General features: G+C 44.3%; 1 protein-coding gene across 1 annotated transcript; it reads right to left on the bottom strand.

Moving 5' to 3' along the window:
- Positions 1 to 434: 434 nt before the first annotated feature.
- CDKL2 (cyclin dependent kinase like 2) lies at positions 435 to 15,777 on the bottom strand. Its single transcript, XM_005435214.4, has 13 exons — positions 15,431 to 15,777; positions 11,171 to 11,365; positions 10,099 to 10,277; positions 9,086 to 9,198; positions 8,633 to 8,772; positions 7,487 to 7,575; positions 6,847 to 6,973; positions 5,681 to 5,955; positions 5,118 to 5,208; positions 4,272 to 4,383; positions 4,044 to 4,150; positions 3,229 to 3,321; positions 435 to 1,587 (listed from the first exon to the last, which is right to left on the bottom strand). Exons 1-12 carry the CDS (start codon positions 15,596 to 15,598, stop codon positions 3,262 to 3,264), a joined length of 1,656 nt encoding a protein of 551 aa, XP_005435271.2. The 5' UTR covers positions 15,599 to 15,777; the 3' UTR covers positions 435 to 1,587; positions 3,229 to 3,261.
- Positions 15,778 to 17,251: the final 1,474 nt, after the last annotated feature.

Raw genomic sequence — 17,251 nt, 5'->3', positions numbered from 1 at the left:
TCAGGCAAGTAGCTCGGCTGCATTTGCCCACGGCTAGCTAAATGACTGCTACGGCCAGCTGAGAGCATTTGCTGTGGGCTACCGTGGAGCATTTTATAGTTAGTGGCAAAGAAAAAGCAGGGCAACGGGAACATCACCAGGCTATCGCCCAGTCAGCCAGCCAAGCTGGGAAGGTCAAGAGCACATTGGATAAGCATGGTCAGCAACATGCTGTCCAGATGCTGCTGAGGGACATTAGGAACCTGCACTTGTAAATGGTTGCAATAAACTCGATGTCAACTATTAAATAACTAAGTCAAAAGTCCTATTTTTCAATGCCAGATTTCAGCACTTATTTTTCAATGCCAAACTTTTTCAAATGCCACCAATACAAATCAGCAGGTATAACACCAAGTCCAGGGAAAGCCACGTGAGCACACACTAGTAGCAAGAAATTTGGAATTTGAATCCCTTTTATTTACAAATTTTAATGTACATGTCAAAACACAGCATAGCCACAAAGCTCTAAATCCAATGATACCCATACTGTATTTCGCCATGATACATTGATAGGAAAGGCCATGTTTTGTGGAAAGACAAATTCCAAAATTAACTACACTGTACAGGGGTGTGATCTGCGACAGAAGCCTCGAGCTGCCAGAAAACAGAGTTGTGAGGAACGCAGGGACACCATAGAACTGACTACAGCCAACCTGAGGGCAGTTAAGCAAAAATGGTGTAACAGTCCCAAGATAAAAGCGATGCCACCCTTCTCTCCCCACAAGCCACTGTTGAGTTTTACACTTATGTGTCCCATTCCCCACAGGGACCTAAAGGACTGATGACTTAAGCCAGTTACTGAGCGCTCACAGAAGCCATTTCACATGCCATCCACATCACAGCTTGGTATTTTACACCAATATTCTTCCTTCACCAGTAACAGCAGCCAGACATTCACCCAGTGTGGCCAGACCACTGGCCCAGTTAAACACCCCAAAGACAACTGCCCAAAGACAGGGATGAAAGCAGAGGGGAAAAAGGAACCTAATGCAAGGTCATGCATGCTGCTGAACATTAGTAAGGGTTTCAAAGGAATAGCTGGGAACATTTACGCATTTAGAAATTGTATTTCTTGCACAAATGTTTTCTTCACTGATGTTTTTGTCAAGGCAAAAGCGTTTGCCAATGCAGATCAGGTAGCCCACCAAAATATGGCAAATTCAGCAGCTATCTACTCTCTTCGCTATTCCTTTAAAAAGAAATCCCTCCAGAGGGCAGCAGTTAGACAAAAGAAACCCCAGATTCCTTCAAAATCCTCCCAACCAGCATCTGCCCTTGTCACACACCAACAACCGCCATTCTTTTCTGAGCAACCTCAGACAACACTTGGCCTTAGGCCAAAAAGTCAACATTTCAGGAGCTGTTTTTGCATGCAAGAAATCCAGCAGCAATGGCGGTGCGGGCTCTGTCCTCAGACTGGACCTCAGTCACTTCCCACGACAGCCTGCTGCACTAACGAGAGACTATGGGATCTTCCTCTCTCCTGCAGAGACCTTGCACCTTTAGCACCTGGAAACTCCGATGGATTGTTCCCACTGTTTCAGCCACCTGCATCAAGAGGACAAAAGAATGATGTCGCAGACAGGCTAAGAAGATCACAGAGGTACTCCCTGATGAGGTCTTTCCTTTATTTTGATTTATTACACATCCTTACCTTGCTAAAGCTGTGCACTTACACCTCTGTGCTTCACAGATGAGACTACTTTAGTAAGGTTTCTTCCCTCCCACCCCAATTCTATTAATCAGGATTGCTTCCCATCCCAATGTTTTTTCTTCTTTCTTCCTAGTAGCATGTGAGCCATCACATCATGTGAATATAAGTGACAAATACACTCATACAGGTTAAGAGCCTGTGCAGCATTGGTGCAGAGATTTCAATCAGCAGTTGCTCCCTCTCCTAAAAAAGGAAACACCAGAGCCCAAAAGAACAAAACAAGATGCACAGTTTGCAGCCTGCATGTTAGCAGTATTACCACAACATGCTTGTGGCTATCTGCAACTAACACCGAGTAAGAGCGGAGGGAGTCTGCAGTGCCTGGTGGTCCCTGCAACCACAGGGAGTATCCCCAGAGGGGCAGGTGTGTGATCATGTCCAGGCCGGCAGAGCCAGTGTACCCAGAGCACTGAGTAAAGCCCATGTATGTGGGATGGAAGGTTCCAATAGAGCTGGTGAGATTTCAGAGCACAGCCTCTGAAGACCCTTCCAAAGCACCTTGTTTATTCTCCCCAGCTTCTGCTCCCTCCAGAAGATGCAGTCCTTCTGCCCAACCTCAGTGAGGAAAGAGGGGTGATCATGAGAGTAAAAACCCTCAGCTAAGCACTGCAGTTCTTGCTTTCAAGAGGATAAGACCGACTCCAACACTTACAGCAGGCTCCCTGGAAGATGCTGAGCAATGAGAGGTAAAAATACCCCAATACAAAAAAAGCAAAACAATTTTTTCCATGAGTTTTCTTTCAGACAAAATTACTTATTTATGGAACTGCATGTCTCTCAACGGGCAAGATGAGAAACCATTAAAACCACATTTAAAAGCCTCTCAACCTCGAATGATGAGATGCAATGCTAAGTGAAAGTGCAACTAGAGTGGCAGAGTTTAAACTTGGTACTTCAATCTTAAGACTACAAGTCAATGACACAGACAGCACTTTTCCTAAGCAGCCTTCTCTCCCAGACTCCTGTCTCATGCTTGCAGAGCACTGAGGTTATCAACAGCTACATTAAATAAATATAGATTGCATGATATAGTTACTAAAATTTTCCCTAGTGTTAAGCTTGACAAGCTCCCCAAAACATTTCTCTCCCTTCTTGCAAGAAAGTCCATTTTCTGTGATGCACTTGACAGTGCTGTGCATACAACCCATCTTTTCCACTCCTCATGTGAAGGCAGCCAGTTTCCCCTTTTTGTTATTCTATCAGTTTGCTCAACCCCCAACTTCATGAGCTGCTTAATTTCTGATACCAATGTCCAGCACCTTAGCTCAGGAAAACTATTTACCTGGCACAGCCAACTTCAATATCCATAAAGAAACCTGTGCACTGCCCTCACTAAGAGGTCTGTCGTAGCTAGGTGTCCTGAGAATGTGAAGGGTAAAAAGATTTTTCTGTTGCACCTCCCCACTAGGTAAGCATTCATGAAACTATCCATTTGAAAGCCACCAGAAGACCACGCAGCAGAAATTAAAGCCTACCTTTTACAGGCAAGTGTGATCTTCTCCTTAAGGCTAGTGCTCAACTCTGGGGAAGCTGGCTTCTGATGTATCAGGCATCAAGGTCCCTGACAACTGTAAATTGGGAAAGAAAGAAAAAAGAATGTCCATTTCCAAGTGTAGTATAAATAGAACAATCAGAAACCACCTTCTAGGGACATATGCAATGCCAACATGTAACTTGATACAAATCTGTTCTTTGATAATTAGACTTCAAAAATGCTTTCCCCTGCCCCTCTCCCCCCCCCATATAGTCTGCTGCATCTCAGCTGTAAGCAAAGTGGCCAAAGTGACTGCCTACGGAATTACTTCCTCTCAAACTACATTTCAATGTTACTGAGGAACTAATCTTAAAGACAGCTGCAAGATATCCCCTTCTCTCCCTATGCCTGACTCCTATGCTTTCTCCCTCCCTACTGCACTCAGCCCCCCAACATCTAACATAGCCAGAACAGTTCTCCTCACAGGACACATCCCTCCTGGCCTCTCTTCAACTCTGGTAAATCAGGCTTAATTCCACCTTGATCCAGCCAGCTGAAATAGCAACAATTCATGTTTTCTGTCTTAGCAGTGAGAATCTAGTGTTCAGTTAACCTCAGAGAGATAAATAGAGCCCCGTGTTTCATCCATGACCCCTCTCTTTGCCCCCAGCATAAGGCCTCAGGTCCTTTTACTTAGTTAAGAAACCAAGTTCTGCTTCTGTTAGAGTCACACTTCAAATTTTTTGGTCAAGCTGTTCAGAAAGTCTTGAACCAAACGAATACAGAGCAGCACAAACTCTTTCATTGTTTTGTTACCTGCTGTGAGGCCAGACTTGGGTTATGGAGGTCAATAGCAGCAAGGGAGGGGACACGGGACTCCGAAACTGTTTTGTTTTCCTTTTTCAGAAATCTGGGATGCCACGCTGCAAAACACAACCAAGGCATACAATGTTAAGGAAGTAAGAGCTTACTGCCGTAATGCACACTACTTCCTGCCACTTAATTAGTTTCTAGGTTTTATTTAGAAGGCATCAAGGCTCATACCTTCCACTCCTCTCAGTTCAGGGAGATGATTTAGTTCTGGCAAACGTACATCTGTCTTGGAATATTCCCATTTTTTCCTATTTGCCTGAATGACGTTTTTTTCATTAGTAACCTGTAATCAAGGGCATAAGTACAAGCTCATGAAAACACAGAAAAAACAAAGCCGTTCTCAAGGCTAAAAATGTGTCAATGCAGCAATGTTCTGCTGTAGTTGGAACTTGTGCAAGAAGAAAAGAAGACTCTAATGTGTGTGAAAGAATCCATTCTGCTCAACTGTCATTTATACATTATGCAATGGAACATCCACAGCAAAAACCCACCAAATTATCTAAGCGAGACTGCTTTCAGAGAGACAAAATGCAGCACTTGGAGAATGGCTCGGATTAGTTACCTGTAAACAGGCAAATGTTCCTGCTGTCACGGAAAGAATATTGCCTAGGTAGTGAGTGCAATGGAAAGCTTTCCATCTCACTTGTTTTCATTATCAATTTTTAATGCATTTCAGACATGACTAAGTAAGGGCCTGACCATGTTAAATCCAAATCCTCAATTCTGCTTCAATAGCACAGCACACATGGTCTACTTTTCCTGGCCAGGCAGGAGGCCATGGATATATTCCAAGTCTCACAGATACACTGTGTTGGGCTGCTCCCCTCATTTAAAATTGTCCTCTGACACAAAATATGTTTCATATAGAAGATAACTACTAGCAAAGGACAACAAATGACACACCTGTAGGAAGTGGTTTGGTGGAGGCTGCAACAGATGGGATTCTTGACAATAAAACACACACTTGAGTTCAGAATTTATTTTTGCTTTGCCAAGAAGGAAAGACATACGACTTACTGATGTCAAGCTTACAGTGTAATGGCCTGCTGGAGAATACTTCCGTTGCTTTAGAAATGGGTTCAGGTATTTTTTACTCTTTTCATCAACTCTGCAATCAAAAATGCCCCAAACTTTGCATTAACTGGGGTAAGATGGTGAGTATAAGAAGAACAAATGCAAGACATCCAGAAACACTGTCATTAAATGCTTAGAAAGAAGGCTCACGGGGAGAATATCCTTTGTGAGCTTAGTTAACAGAGAAGTTTGGTCCCAACGACAAGCCATGACTCAAAGAAAGGACAGTGTCACAGCAGCTGGCAAACTGCTGCTGTTCAGTAGAGCTCTGCCAAATGCAGAAACACAGGGACCCTATGCCTGTGTGGACATGCACAGCTATTCGAGGTGAAGCTGAGCTTTCCAATCCCCATACAATCCTCCACCCAAATGCTGTTCCTAGCTGTGTCCTGTCCCAAACCCACATCTCACATTCCCATATCAACACCCTGCACCTCTCTCAGGACATTACAGCTCCTCAGCAACAGGGATGATGGATACAACCTCTTTCAGGTCTTTTCCCATACCTGTAATTAAGGTTCCCAGGCACAGGACGCATCCCAGCTGCAGTGGGAGAAAAGTTCTGGTTGATGGGAGGGATAACTATGCTTGCATTCTTGGCATACTCCAAGCTGCCGCTGGAATCTTTTAGGCTGGTTTGAGGGCTTATTTTAAATGGGTTGATCGCACTGTCATAGAGGGAGCTCAGGTTGGAGGATCGGTCTGTTTTCTCTGCATCAGCTTTAGAGTGCTTCGCCTTTAATAGCTTTGCATCTCTGCTCTTTGGGTCAATGCTGAAATCCTGTTTGGGAAGATAAGCATTGTCTTTCTCTTACAGCCATGTTTAAAGAGTAGCTTAGAGGAACGCATGGGGGGAAAAAAAAAGTCAAAAGCCTAAACCCGCGTGATCCTGCAAGGATCTGATGGAGATGGAATTGTTTTTAGTAGAAAACCTCTGTTTTCCATCAGACAGGAGGAGACTTGTCAGGGTTCCAGCACCCTCTGTAAATAAGTCACCTTAGAATGAGATCAGAAATGATGGCGGAAGAACAGCCGTATCCTGTGTCACTTCCAAAGAAATTAAATAAGAACTGAGCCTAATGTCACCTCGAAGTCACTCTGAAGCCTCTACTCCTTAGTATCTGATTGAAACCAAAATATGTAATTTTGGAGATAGGGTTTGACAAGGGTAAACAGCAGCACACAAGCACATTTTTGTGATTTAGGATGACTTATGCTTCCCAACTGACTCTCCCTTCAGCTCTGTATTTGCCCATAACTGCATCACTATGTAGTTTACCTGCAAGGGACTGGCCAAATAGCCACTTGCAGACTGCCAAGCTGAGCGCTAAAGAACCCTTGTAGCAGCCAAACAGAATCAAAGGCACAGACCTTTCACACAATAGTGTGCGGATTGCATTGCACCAAGTGTCACAGCTGTGGGCACAGAGGCCTCATGAACTGCCTTGAATCAGGCAACAAGGTCTTCAGCACTGTTTAGACTCAGAGTGGCTTACAAAGGTGAGCTTCTCTGAGACAGCACACTTATCTAGTCTTTTTTTAAAAAAATGAAATTGACAATAATGCTTCTATTTTTGCTATGAACTTAAAACTGCAGCACATACTTACTTAGTGATTTTAAAACATGAAAGAAAAACAAGCAACCAAGTTTGAAAAATAAAGATGGACTAACCCGGACACCAAGCATTTTTCTTTCTTCTAAAACATCATCTTTGTCCCTTTTGCTGATTTTTGATTTTTTTTGTAATTGATGGTCTCTGGCATCTTTCTGAATCTTTAATTTAAGCTCCTGAGCAAATCTACATCGGAGATGGGGAGGGAAAAAAAAAAAAAAAAAAAAAGGCTTCTGTTAATCTCAACATCACCATTAGAGCCCAGGCTCCTATAGACTTCTAAGCAATCAAACAAACCATGCCTTTAACTAATGAGAAGCCAACCAAATATGATGTATCCATTAAAGTAAATAAAATCATACAAGCACATGCTTTTCCATTACAGCAATAAAAGTGTTTGTATCCCAGCCTGGCCTAGATGCATAAAGTGAATACAGTGTAAGACTATGCTACCCAAGACAGTGTGACTCCAGGCATGCACAGCAATGAATTAACATCATGACAAGGTAAGGAGGCAAACATGCCACTGCAATGCATTCCCTTTCAACTGTTCTCCTATTTCCAGGAAGGCTAAAACCAAACAAACCCAAGATATTCCAGTGGCTGTCAGCTCTACAAATCCAGCATGCAATCTTCCAGCACAACTGCTTAATGTCCTTCTAATATCAGCATTCTCTGAGCAAGAAATGAACTGTTTACCTTTCAGCAAATCCATCCTTGTTAAAGAAATCGCACTGCAAGAGTTCAGCACAAGATGGTCTTTTGTCTGGATCAATTTGCAAACACTTCTGTCAAATAAACATACACAGTAGAAGGCAAATACATTAGAGATGAAACAAAGGCTTTAGTGTTTCCAAGTGAAGTCAAGAAAAGAGCTGCAAAACTCTCCCTTCTAGGGCCTGTTATATTGAGATGAACCCAAGAGACACCACTGTCAAAAACGTTTAATGTTTGCCGACTGCTTCCATTCTAATTACCAATGCTCACAAAGACTCATTGCACAGGGAATACCTGTCATACAAATAGATCGCTCTGCTCTCAGTAAACCTCCCTTGTTTTCAGTTACATTTGTTTGGCTATGGCTTTAGAATCTGTTTTGAACATCAGGCATTTCAGATACAGCCATGTTGTTTTTAGGTTGTTTTAGTTACCCAACATATCGGTGCTCCAGACTACTGTATGAAAGCACAGAAAACACTCCCTGGAAGGATTGTCCAGAATCTAGTACGAAGTTGTAGGCTTCCTAACTCCCACATAGCAGATATACAGCTCCAAGAGCAAAGGACACGTTTGGATGCCATCTCATCCAAACCTATCTGCTTGCAGTACCTCCACCAGCAGGTAAAGGGAGGGCTGGCAGACAACCCCATATCCACACAGCTCTGCTAGCAAGGAAGAATTAAGGGGCTGGCCATTATCTACAAAGCATCCACTTAGGTAGCAGCTAAGGGGCAAAGCTTCTTGGGAGACCTTTCAAAAGATCAACTGATGCAGTGAGGCATACAGGGGATGCTTTCAACATGTGAAGCTCTTCTTCACCTTCCAAGTCTCCTTAGAAAACTTAATCAGTGGGGCACTAGATGCTACAAATCCTCCCCGGAGGGTATACAGTGACCATTTTGGCTCTGGAGATGACTGGCTTAGGCTCCTCTGTCACCCCAAATGGTAGCTGTTGTATCCTTGCAGCCCTCACTAAGCTACAAACCCAAGCAGTAGCTCATTGCATGGGCAGTCAAGGCAAAGCCAGTTTAACAGCCCCAGCCCTTTCTGTAGGCTGTATTCAGCTCCCCAAAGTGAAGGACAAATAAATACAGAAACGTTCACAGCAAATGATCAGTTAATCACCTTGGCTAAATCTAGCACTGCAGCAGAGAGCTTGGGATAGCGTTTGTCCAGAGATTCGGCCTCTTTCACTTCAGGCAACCTCATGCCAGCGAAGAGGGGATTTTTATAGAATAACTCTTGGTGTCTTGGAATTAAGTTACCTGGAATCACACAAGCAAAGCAACCACATGGAAGAAACACAGAACAGTTCCATGAAACATTTGAGAGGCTGAAATCCCAGGTGAGAACTACTATAATTGCTACAGTCTGGGTCATTCTCTTTCTATCTGGGCATCAAGAGTAGATACTGTACTCACAAGCTCCTAGCTCCCCTTTTGTAAAAGGCACTAAGAGTATGTGTGCTCAGAAACAGTTCAGCACAGCTTTTCTCTTCACACCCTCCTCCCCCTGTCAAAATATTTTTGACCCCTTCATTAGTAAGCAAGCACTAGGAGCCTGACAGGTTGCTCTTACCCAGGCACTTGGTGATATGGTAGAGCTGGTCAATGTCTGAATCTCCAGGGAAAAGGGGTTCTCCTGTGAGCATTTCTGTTATCAGAGAGCCAATAGCCCACACGTCCACAGCCCTGGGAAAAAATGAACAAACAAAACACCACCCCAGCTCAGCATGGCTTCATTTGTCTCTGATCTCCAGGCTGAGCCAGGCCAGTGCACAGCACTTCTTCAGCTGGTTACAAGGCCTGAAGGCAGCTCTGCCCCCCTAAACAGCAAGACAGCTGTTTTCCAAGCTTACAAGTGCTCTGATGAAGGGCAAAGATTCAGCTCCTGAAGCAGACAACTGCTAGCAGAAGTCTGACAGATGTAAAATCAGGTTCCAAAATCCAGTGCTTTAAAAACAGTCATACAACATAACATATTAGTCGAATCTTGCACTTTAAAGAGCGCAAAGGTAAGCAGCTCCTCTTTCTGCAGGCATCTGCCCCTCAGGCAAGTTTACTGAAAATTAATTTAAGTAATTCAGGCACATACAGAAACCTGCATGATTGTACTGACAGACCTGTGAATTATATAGTTTAAGTTCTGACCTGGTTTTGCAGCACTGCGGATCCCAGTAAGAAAAAACGCATTCATCCCACCTCCTCACTCCTGAAACCTCTGTCTAGAATTGTTTGGAGGGATTTGTCTGGCTTCCCTCCACGCCCCCATCTGTACAGGAGGGAGATCTATCATAGCCTCCCCCAATACTAACATTGGCAGCTGAAAAGCTCCTATAGACACCGGACCAGGAACTCTGAAGACTCTCCTTGGCTTTTGAGCCAGGAAAACTTGCAGTAGTTAGCTGCAGACTGGGAAAGAGAACAGGAAGGCTTAAACTTTTACAAATGAATAATCAGGGAATGCTGAACAGCATTCTCTTTAACCTGTTTGCCAAGCAATAGTCCCCTGCCTCCCAAAAAAGCAGAGCAACCCTTTCCATACTCCCCACAAGCCCACAACCCTTCTGCAGCCTCACATGTCAGTCTTACTTGCCATATTTGATATCTCCCACCAGCAGCTCTGGAGCTCTGTACCATCGGGTTGCCACATAGTCTGTGTAAGCTTCCCCAGAAGCTGCTAAAGTACGGGCAAATCCGAAGTCACATAGTTTTACAACTCCCGACTGGGAGACTAGTATGTTCTCTGGCTTAATATCTCGATGTATGATCTGCACAGAGAAAAGCAAGTCAAGACAATTAAACTCCCTGTTTCTACAGAGTAAATTGACTGGCTCACCAAAAATAGTGGCTTCCTCACATCCAGGTAGAAAATTACATTTTTGCAGGCATGGGAAACACACAGAGTCTGTAAAATACAGCTACGTACACACAGTCAATGAACAAGCACTGACCCAAGTGCACAGGTAAACACAGAACCTCTAATTTTTTGCACACATAAATGTTTATTTCATGTATCTCTTTGCAGCTGTATGTATGTTCTACAGCTGTATTTACTGCAGGTATTTTAACAGGCACAATTTATTATGCTTGAAAATCTGGCCTTGACCACAAGTTTAAAAGCTGTATTGCAAGGGCCATCGGCATGTCCTGCAGTTAAATGTGAAGAGTATTTCAGGAATCCATGAAACACATTTTCCTAGACATAAAAATACACAAATGCGTGTGTGTTTATGTATACAGTTACACAACTAGGATTAAATTGGCAGACATGTTAGAAATCACTTGAGAACAAAAACCTAAAAATACTGAAGAGAAGAAGCAAGCCTACATGTTTACATTGACACTATCAGAACAAAACTTCTGAAGGAGAAACAATCTCCCTTTGCAAGATAAGCCATCCTACTATAAGGTGCCACCAAGTACTGAATTCCTGTGGAGCTCTGGACCCTTCCTTTGAAACACTCACAGATACCGAGACAGACTGATTAGCTGACATCAAGCTCTGACATTTTCTATGGAATTCAGTCCAGGCCTTCTGCTCTGCCTCTTTCTTTTCAGCCAAAGCTTTATTTCTCTAAATTTTAATATATATCAACAATACACGCTTCTGTATCTATTCATTCAAGGTTAACTGCAGAGCTGACTACTTGTGCATACTTACATTATGACTGTGACAAAATGCTATTCCTCTCATAATCTGAAATAAATATTTCCGAACCCTGCTGTAGTCTAGTCCATTCGGAAATGCCTCAAGGTCATCAAGCACCGTGTGATCCACAAATTCAAACACCAGATACCATCGTTTCTTCTTTTTATATACTTCCAGGAGGTTCACGAGATTCTCATGCCTGAGTTGCTGTTATAAAACAGGAAATATTTTGTGAGAGCTTGACAGCATATAATGGGTAAACTGCAACCAGATACTTTTAACTGCAACCCAGCCAGTGCACTGCCCTGGAATGCTCCCCTTGTCATGGCACTCACATTCATTTACTCTTAAAATCAGCTCACTGATATTTTAGAATAGGTTTTATTTTTCCGATTTTATTTTAGTTTTTTAACATTATCTGGAGGATTTCCACCACCTCATATATGCAGGCACCTGGTTTTGTAACGTAAAAATAGATAAAACACTAAGGACATTTCTTCTTAATGGGGATGCCCAAAATACACTGTTCTGTTGTTGGAAAATCTCATGTGTTCTGCTTCTTACAATACTCTCCTCACGTAAGAGGCAATGATAACTTGTGCCCTGATTGTGACAAGCTTTAGAGCAAGCTTATGTTCCACATAAGAGAAATCTTGAGGAAGTCAAGAAGAATTCCAGAGGAGCATGTGTTACATGAGAGACAGCGGGCACCTAACAGCATCTCCCACAAAGACTTGCCGTAGCAAAGGAAAATCCACAGGTCCCTGAGCTAGCAGGAAAGACAAAGCAAGATGGTTTATACTGTAAAGTTCAGCATGCTGCCAAGTACGTCTCTGACCACCGCAAGAAGAATAACAGGGCATTTAACCATGACTGGTGAGCTGCACAGACTCCTCGCTAGTTTTGCTTACAAACAGCTCAAGCAGCAATAAACACAGCTTGTTCCTGTAAAATGTTGGGCTGTATCTGTGGCTAAAACACAGCTTGTTCCTGTAACGTTGGGCTGGATCTGTGGCTCAAACTCCTTCAGGAGATACTCTCATCAAGGTGACCAAGTAACACTGTGCCACCCTGCCTGGTCCCTCAGAGCACGGCATGAAGAGCAACACTAGCTAGCTACCCTTTCCAGTCAGGATTCAAAGGATTGCTGAAGACAGCTCTTAATTTTCTTAAAACAAAACACTTTTTGCCCTTCCCAACAACCCAAAGCTGATTAATCTCTTTTCTCCCGCATTTTTTCCAGGAAGTTTTATTCCTCTCTGTTACTCCTTTCTCCAGGGTGTCGCCTTAAAAATATCGTTCACCCCGATGTAAAAGCAAAGCAAAGGCAGCTGCAATACCTCTCAGTTCTACCTCGCTGCCAATTCATCACCAACTACTCAGTGTCTGCATCTTAATTTTTTCTAGTAAGGCCAACAGAAGACTTTACTTTTAAGCTCCTACCATACCCAAAGCATTTCTGTTGGCACTGCCAGCTTATACATATTTACAGCAACTAAAATGTGCCACAATAAAAGCACAGTAAATAGATAAAAGGAATGTTTAGCATTCTTACCTGTAATAGTGTTAACAATTAAACAGCCTCTATTAAACTGTGTCTAGTGGATTCACAGTGAAAACTGACCAGTCAAGGATTTGAAGAAATTTTTTTTCCCCAGTATTATGCAGAGGGGAATGCTGAATATAGTTTAGAGAGAGAGAAAAAAAAAAAAAAGCAGCTGTATTTTCTAGCGACTTTGTCATCACATTCTGACCAGACAAGAATCCACCTCCAACTGGTTACACATTTGTAACACCGGTTTATGACACACCACTGCAACAAAACAGACCATGCTACAATGCCCAGTTATTTATTAGCTTGGAGCCTAGCAGGGAAACATTGGAGGCTGCCTGAAGGCTGCACCATAGCCCAGGGATCACAACACACACAGGAAAATGCAAAAGGACTGCAGACTGTCCAAAGCAGGAAATTGTAGGGGAAATGCTCTGTCAGTGCAGTGGAAGTGCCAGCCAACCTGCGCCTGGATCTGTCAAAGACCCAGATTTCTTAGAAGGTCTAAAAAGTGAAGATTTTAGAAAAGATGTTCAATGAGCAAAAAAGCTCTTTTCTCAAGAATAACTTCTTCCCAGCACAGGACACCTGATGAGGTTTTGCTGTTTTCAGCCACAATTAAATTTCTCCCCAACTCCAGAACAGGAGAAAAGAAAAATAAATTAAAAAAGGAAATAATAATAAAAAGAAAAAGAAAAAAAAAGATTCATAGGAAGCATGCAAGTGAAGAAACTACCAAAAGATTAAATGTCTAGATACTTATTTTCACTGAGGCCACACTGACTGAGGTATACATGGAAATGGGAACTTGGCAAGTTCCCATTCACCCAGGAAAACACATCAGTTCCCACCACCACCTGGGAGGTGGTACACGCTCTGACTCAATAACTAAGCAAGCTTGGCCAACAGATCAGGTACAATCCAGACTCACACACATCTGCTTCAATACAGTTGAGGGGACAACACTCAGCTGCTGGCTGCCTCTCAAGCTCCAGCATGTACATTTTTATGAACTCTAAGGGTCCGTAGCTCTTGCAGTGATGGCAGAGATCACTTCCCCCCAGGGAAGCACAGGGACTATAGTCTGGCAGACTTGCAAAGAGACACTTGTGGCAGCCAAGAGGAGAAAGATGGGTCTTCATGTATTTCCCATCTCTAGAACATCCCACATCAGAGGAAAAGCCTAGATGCATTCCAACTTGTAATAAGACTTTCCTTCATCTCTTCACCAGACACATCACCTGTGTCCCAATGCTCAAAGCTACCACGTGCTCACGCACAGAGACAAGCACCCTTCTGTGCATACCACCTGTGGGACAAGGGAAGAAGGAAAATGCTGCAACTACTGCTACTAAACACAGGAGCTGAAGGTGGTCAAAAAAGCAAAAGGAACAAAGGATGTATGTCTTGGCACAAAATGCCACCCTGCATTCTTAGCATCCTATTCACAAAGACATGCAGCAGAAAAAAAAATGGCAGTAAAACAGTTTAGGAACTTGCAACAAAGACAAGACAGGAAGCAGAAAGACCACATGACAGAACACTGAAGAGCATACACACAAAATTCTGTTTATCTACAGCTCCTGGGTATTTTCCCAGAGTATCTACAGCCCATGAAGAGAAGCACTTCTAACAAACCAACCCATGCAATGAGGCTACACCACATAACATTGCTGATAAGAAGCCAACAGGCTAAAGGGTGACTGGACATTTAGGTGAGTATAGAGCATCCACAACTGATACCTGGCAAATCATGCACTCAAACAGCAGAGGACATCATGCCAGCTGGCACTGAATTTGATACACAACACAGAGGGGGACAATTACTACTAGCAAGCAGTAGAGACCTTGGGCCTCCCTTCCTTGTACCTTTCCCTGCTGAATACAGGGCACATAAGCAGGTTTCTGTGCAAGTCAGGTTTAACAAGGCAACTCAAGCACAGCACTCAGCCAAAGGGAAAATGCAGCTCTGCAAGGTTACAACTCAAAGACTAAATGAACCGTTGCTCATGGAAATACAAACAGGGCCCAACTGAGTCTTCTTTCATTTTGACTTAGTTAAACTTCATAAATCATGGTCAGATTTACACAGGAAGCTGTGTTTCCTTCTCAAAATGATCCAATGGCTTAAATTGACACCTATCCTACAACTTCACCAAATAAACACCACTCCTTAAAGGACCACTAAGGAGTCACAAGAGGCAGTTTCCTCCCAAGAGCCCATGAAGTCCCTACAGGTAGATCTCACCCATACCAGCTAGCACCTTTACTGCAAGAAAAACCTCCGACCACAGACATGAAGGTTACTGTTCTGCTTGAAGGAGTCATTTGCCTTCACAAAGGTATTTAAACACCTGAATAGGTTTCAAAATAGTGCCATGAGGAGGTACCTCGAGCCCAGCAGAGACTGGACTGACACACCGCTGCTCTCTCTCCCCAGAGAACACCCATGCTGGGCTGCACCATTCCCCTTGCCTGAAGCAAGGTGGGTTGCTGGAGTAGTAACTGCAGGAGCTTCACAATAAAAAAAGTCACGCTCTGTATTAACAACCCGGTGCAGCGGCTCATGGCGGATGCTGTACTGCAACATAAATGTCTCCCAGCTGAACGAGGAGCTACGAATTTAAACACAAGGCCACCAAAAAGCCATTGCTTTGGTCAGACTTTGCTGGCAAATGCAGGCCGGCTCCCCTCAGCCGCTCTCACAGTCCCCTGCTCACCTTCAGCAGCTTGATTTCCCTCACGGCGATCTTCCTCACCACCGCGTCATCCTCGCTTTCCAAGAACTTCTTGACGGCAACGATCTGCCCGCTCTCCTTGTTTCTGCACTTGGTCACCACCCCGTAGCTGCCTTCCCCCACCAGGCCCAGCACCTGGTACTTCTCCATGACCAGTTTTCTCCCTGGGGGAGGCCGGGGACGGTGAAAGCTCCGCTAGGTACACCGTTGGGGCGGGCTGAAGGCGCCGGGACGGGCTGAAGGGACCGGGGATTTACCGAGCGCTGCTAGACAGCAGCAGGCCTGGACCCAAGGCACCGTCACCATAACAACCGCCCGCCGTAAAGCGCAGCCGTCGCGCACGCCCCACCTGTCACGATAGCCGCCGGGCGGGCGGCTGGGCGGAGAAGGCGAGCTGCCGCAACCGGCGGTACCGGGGAGCGGCCCGCAGCCCCGCCGTGGCGGGAGGAGGAGGAGGGTGGGTTGGCCCCGTGAGGGAGGCAGGGCTGAGGGGGGTCGCGGGGGCGAGGTTCCGGAGGTACCTCGTGTCCCCGTCGCGACGAGGGGCTGCGGCCCGGTCGTGGGGGCCCGGCGCGGTTTATTCGTTTATTTCTTGACGGGCCCGCCTCGTGTGTGTTTGTGCCAGCGCCAAAGGCTGTAGCCCTGATATTTTACGCTTTTCTTACAAAAAGATTGTTAAGTTCGATGCCTCTTCTAAGGCAAACCCACATGGTACTGGTGTCGGCTGTACGAGATTCCTTGGCTACTAATGAATCGATACACTGTATCAAAACAGATCGGTTTTCTTTAAACACAACAGCCTGCAAATCCTGTACTAAAATTTTACAAAACCAGTGGAGCCCAGTGAAGCCCTCAGGAAGCCTTGTCTGTCAGCTGTCTCCCCAAGTAAATGCAAAAAAAGGTACTGAGCACACAAATGAATGTCTACTGATTTGATGTAAAAAAACCTGCCCCTGTAGACAAGGGTAATTATGTTCATTAATTAAAAGGTTTAAGACCAGATTCTTGTCAGAAGAAGGGGACAACATTTTGTACGCAGCAGTGACTGCACACAAGGATTTGCACCGCTGGACTGTGAGGCCCTTTCGGGAGCCCTTTGGTCATGCCGTGACCTCACCATCCACAATTACAACAGCATCACATTCCTCAAGGCCTGTTGCTCCCAAACTTGCCTCCTTTGCCTTGAAGACCTTTGCATCCCCATCCCCTCCGTCTAGGACTGCTATTCAGTCTTGGGCCAAGGTATTAGGAAAACAGGAACAGCCAGGAGCCAAATTTGTGGAGCTGATGGCACAAGAGATGCCAGACTCCTTCCTAACAAAGCCAGCCTAAGCCAGTGTCCAAGACCTGCTGGAGATCTACTTGGCTATAACAAGTAAAAAGGCCTTATAAAACATTTTCCCCTGAGGTTCTCTTCTTAAAGCCATTAAGATACATAAAGAACAAATGACTAAGCAACCTTATTGTGGCATGAAAACGTGTGGTGGGCAGAGTGCCACAATAAAAAAATGCTATGAAATCATTTAATGAATATTCTGTTCCTGAGCAGCTGTGTGCTGTTACGAGGCAGCTTATGTTGCTAAGAATGTGGCGATGATAAAGGTGGAATAATAGGCTTTAAAATGGGTGTCTGTCAGTGCCCTTGCTGTGCATTTTATTTTAAAAACAGTTTCTGGATGTTATGTGCAACTTCACACCTTAACAGCATGAAGGTAACCGATCTCCTTCAACAGGGGCTGCTTCTAGCAAAGTTGAAGCATGCACGTGGGTTTACTGATTGAGACTTCATCCAACACACCCTTG

The sequence above is a fragment of the Falco cherrug genome, chromosome 1 (assembly GCF_023634085.1).
Source record: "Falco cherrug isolate bFalChe1 chromosome 1, bFalChe1.pri, whole genome shotgun sequence".
Classification (NCBI taxonomy): domain Eukaryota; kingdom Metazoa; phylum Chordata; class Aves; order Falconiformes; family Falconidae; genus Falco; species Falco cherrug.
Note: the sequence above shows the minus strand (reverse complement) of the source record. Positions and strands in the feature narration are given on the sequence as shown.

What these genes read in the sequence shown, in the direction of transcription:
- CDKL2 (XM_005435214.4), bottom strand. Translation starts at nt 15,598, where the DNA reads ATGGAGAAGTACCAGGTGCTGGGCCTGGTGGGGGAAGGCAGCTACGGG. An exon ending in GGGAAATCAAGCTGCTGAAG is followed by an intron (nt 11,366 to 15,430) that starts GTGAGCAGGGGA and finishes GTTTTATAACAG; the next exon opens with CAACTCAGGCATGAGAATCT. An exon ending in ACACTGTAAGCTTGACATCA is followed by an intron (nt 4,384 to 5,117) that starts GTAAGTCGTATG and finishes CCTTGATTACAG; the next exon opens with GTTACTAATGAAAAAAACGT.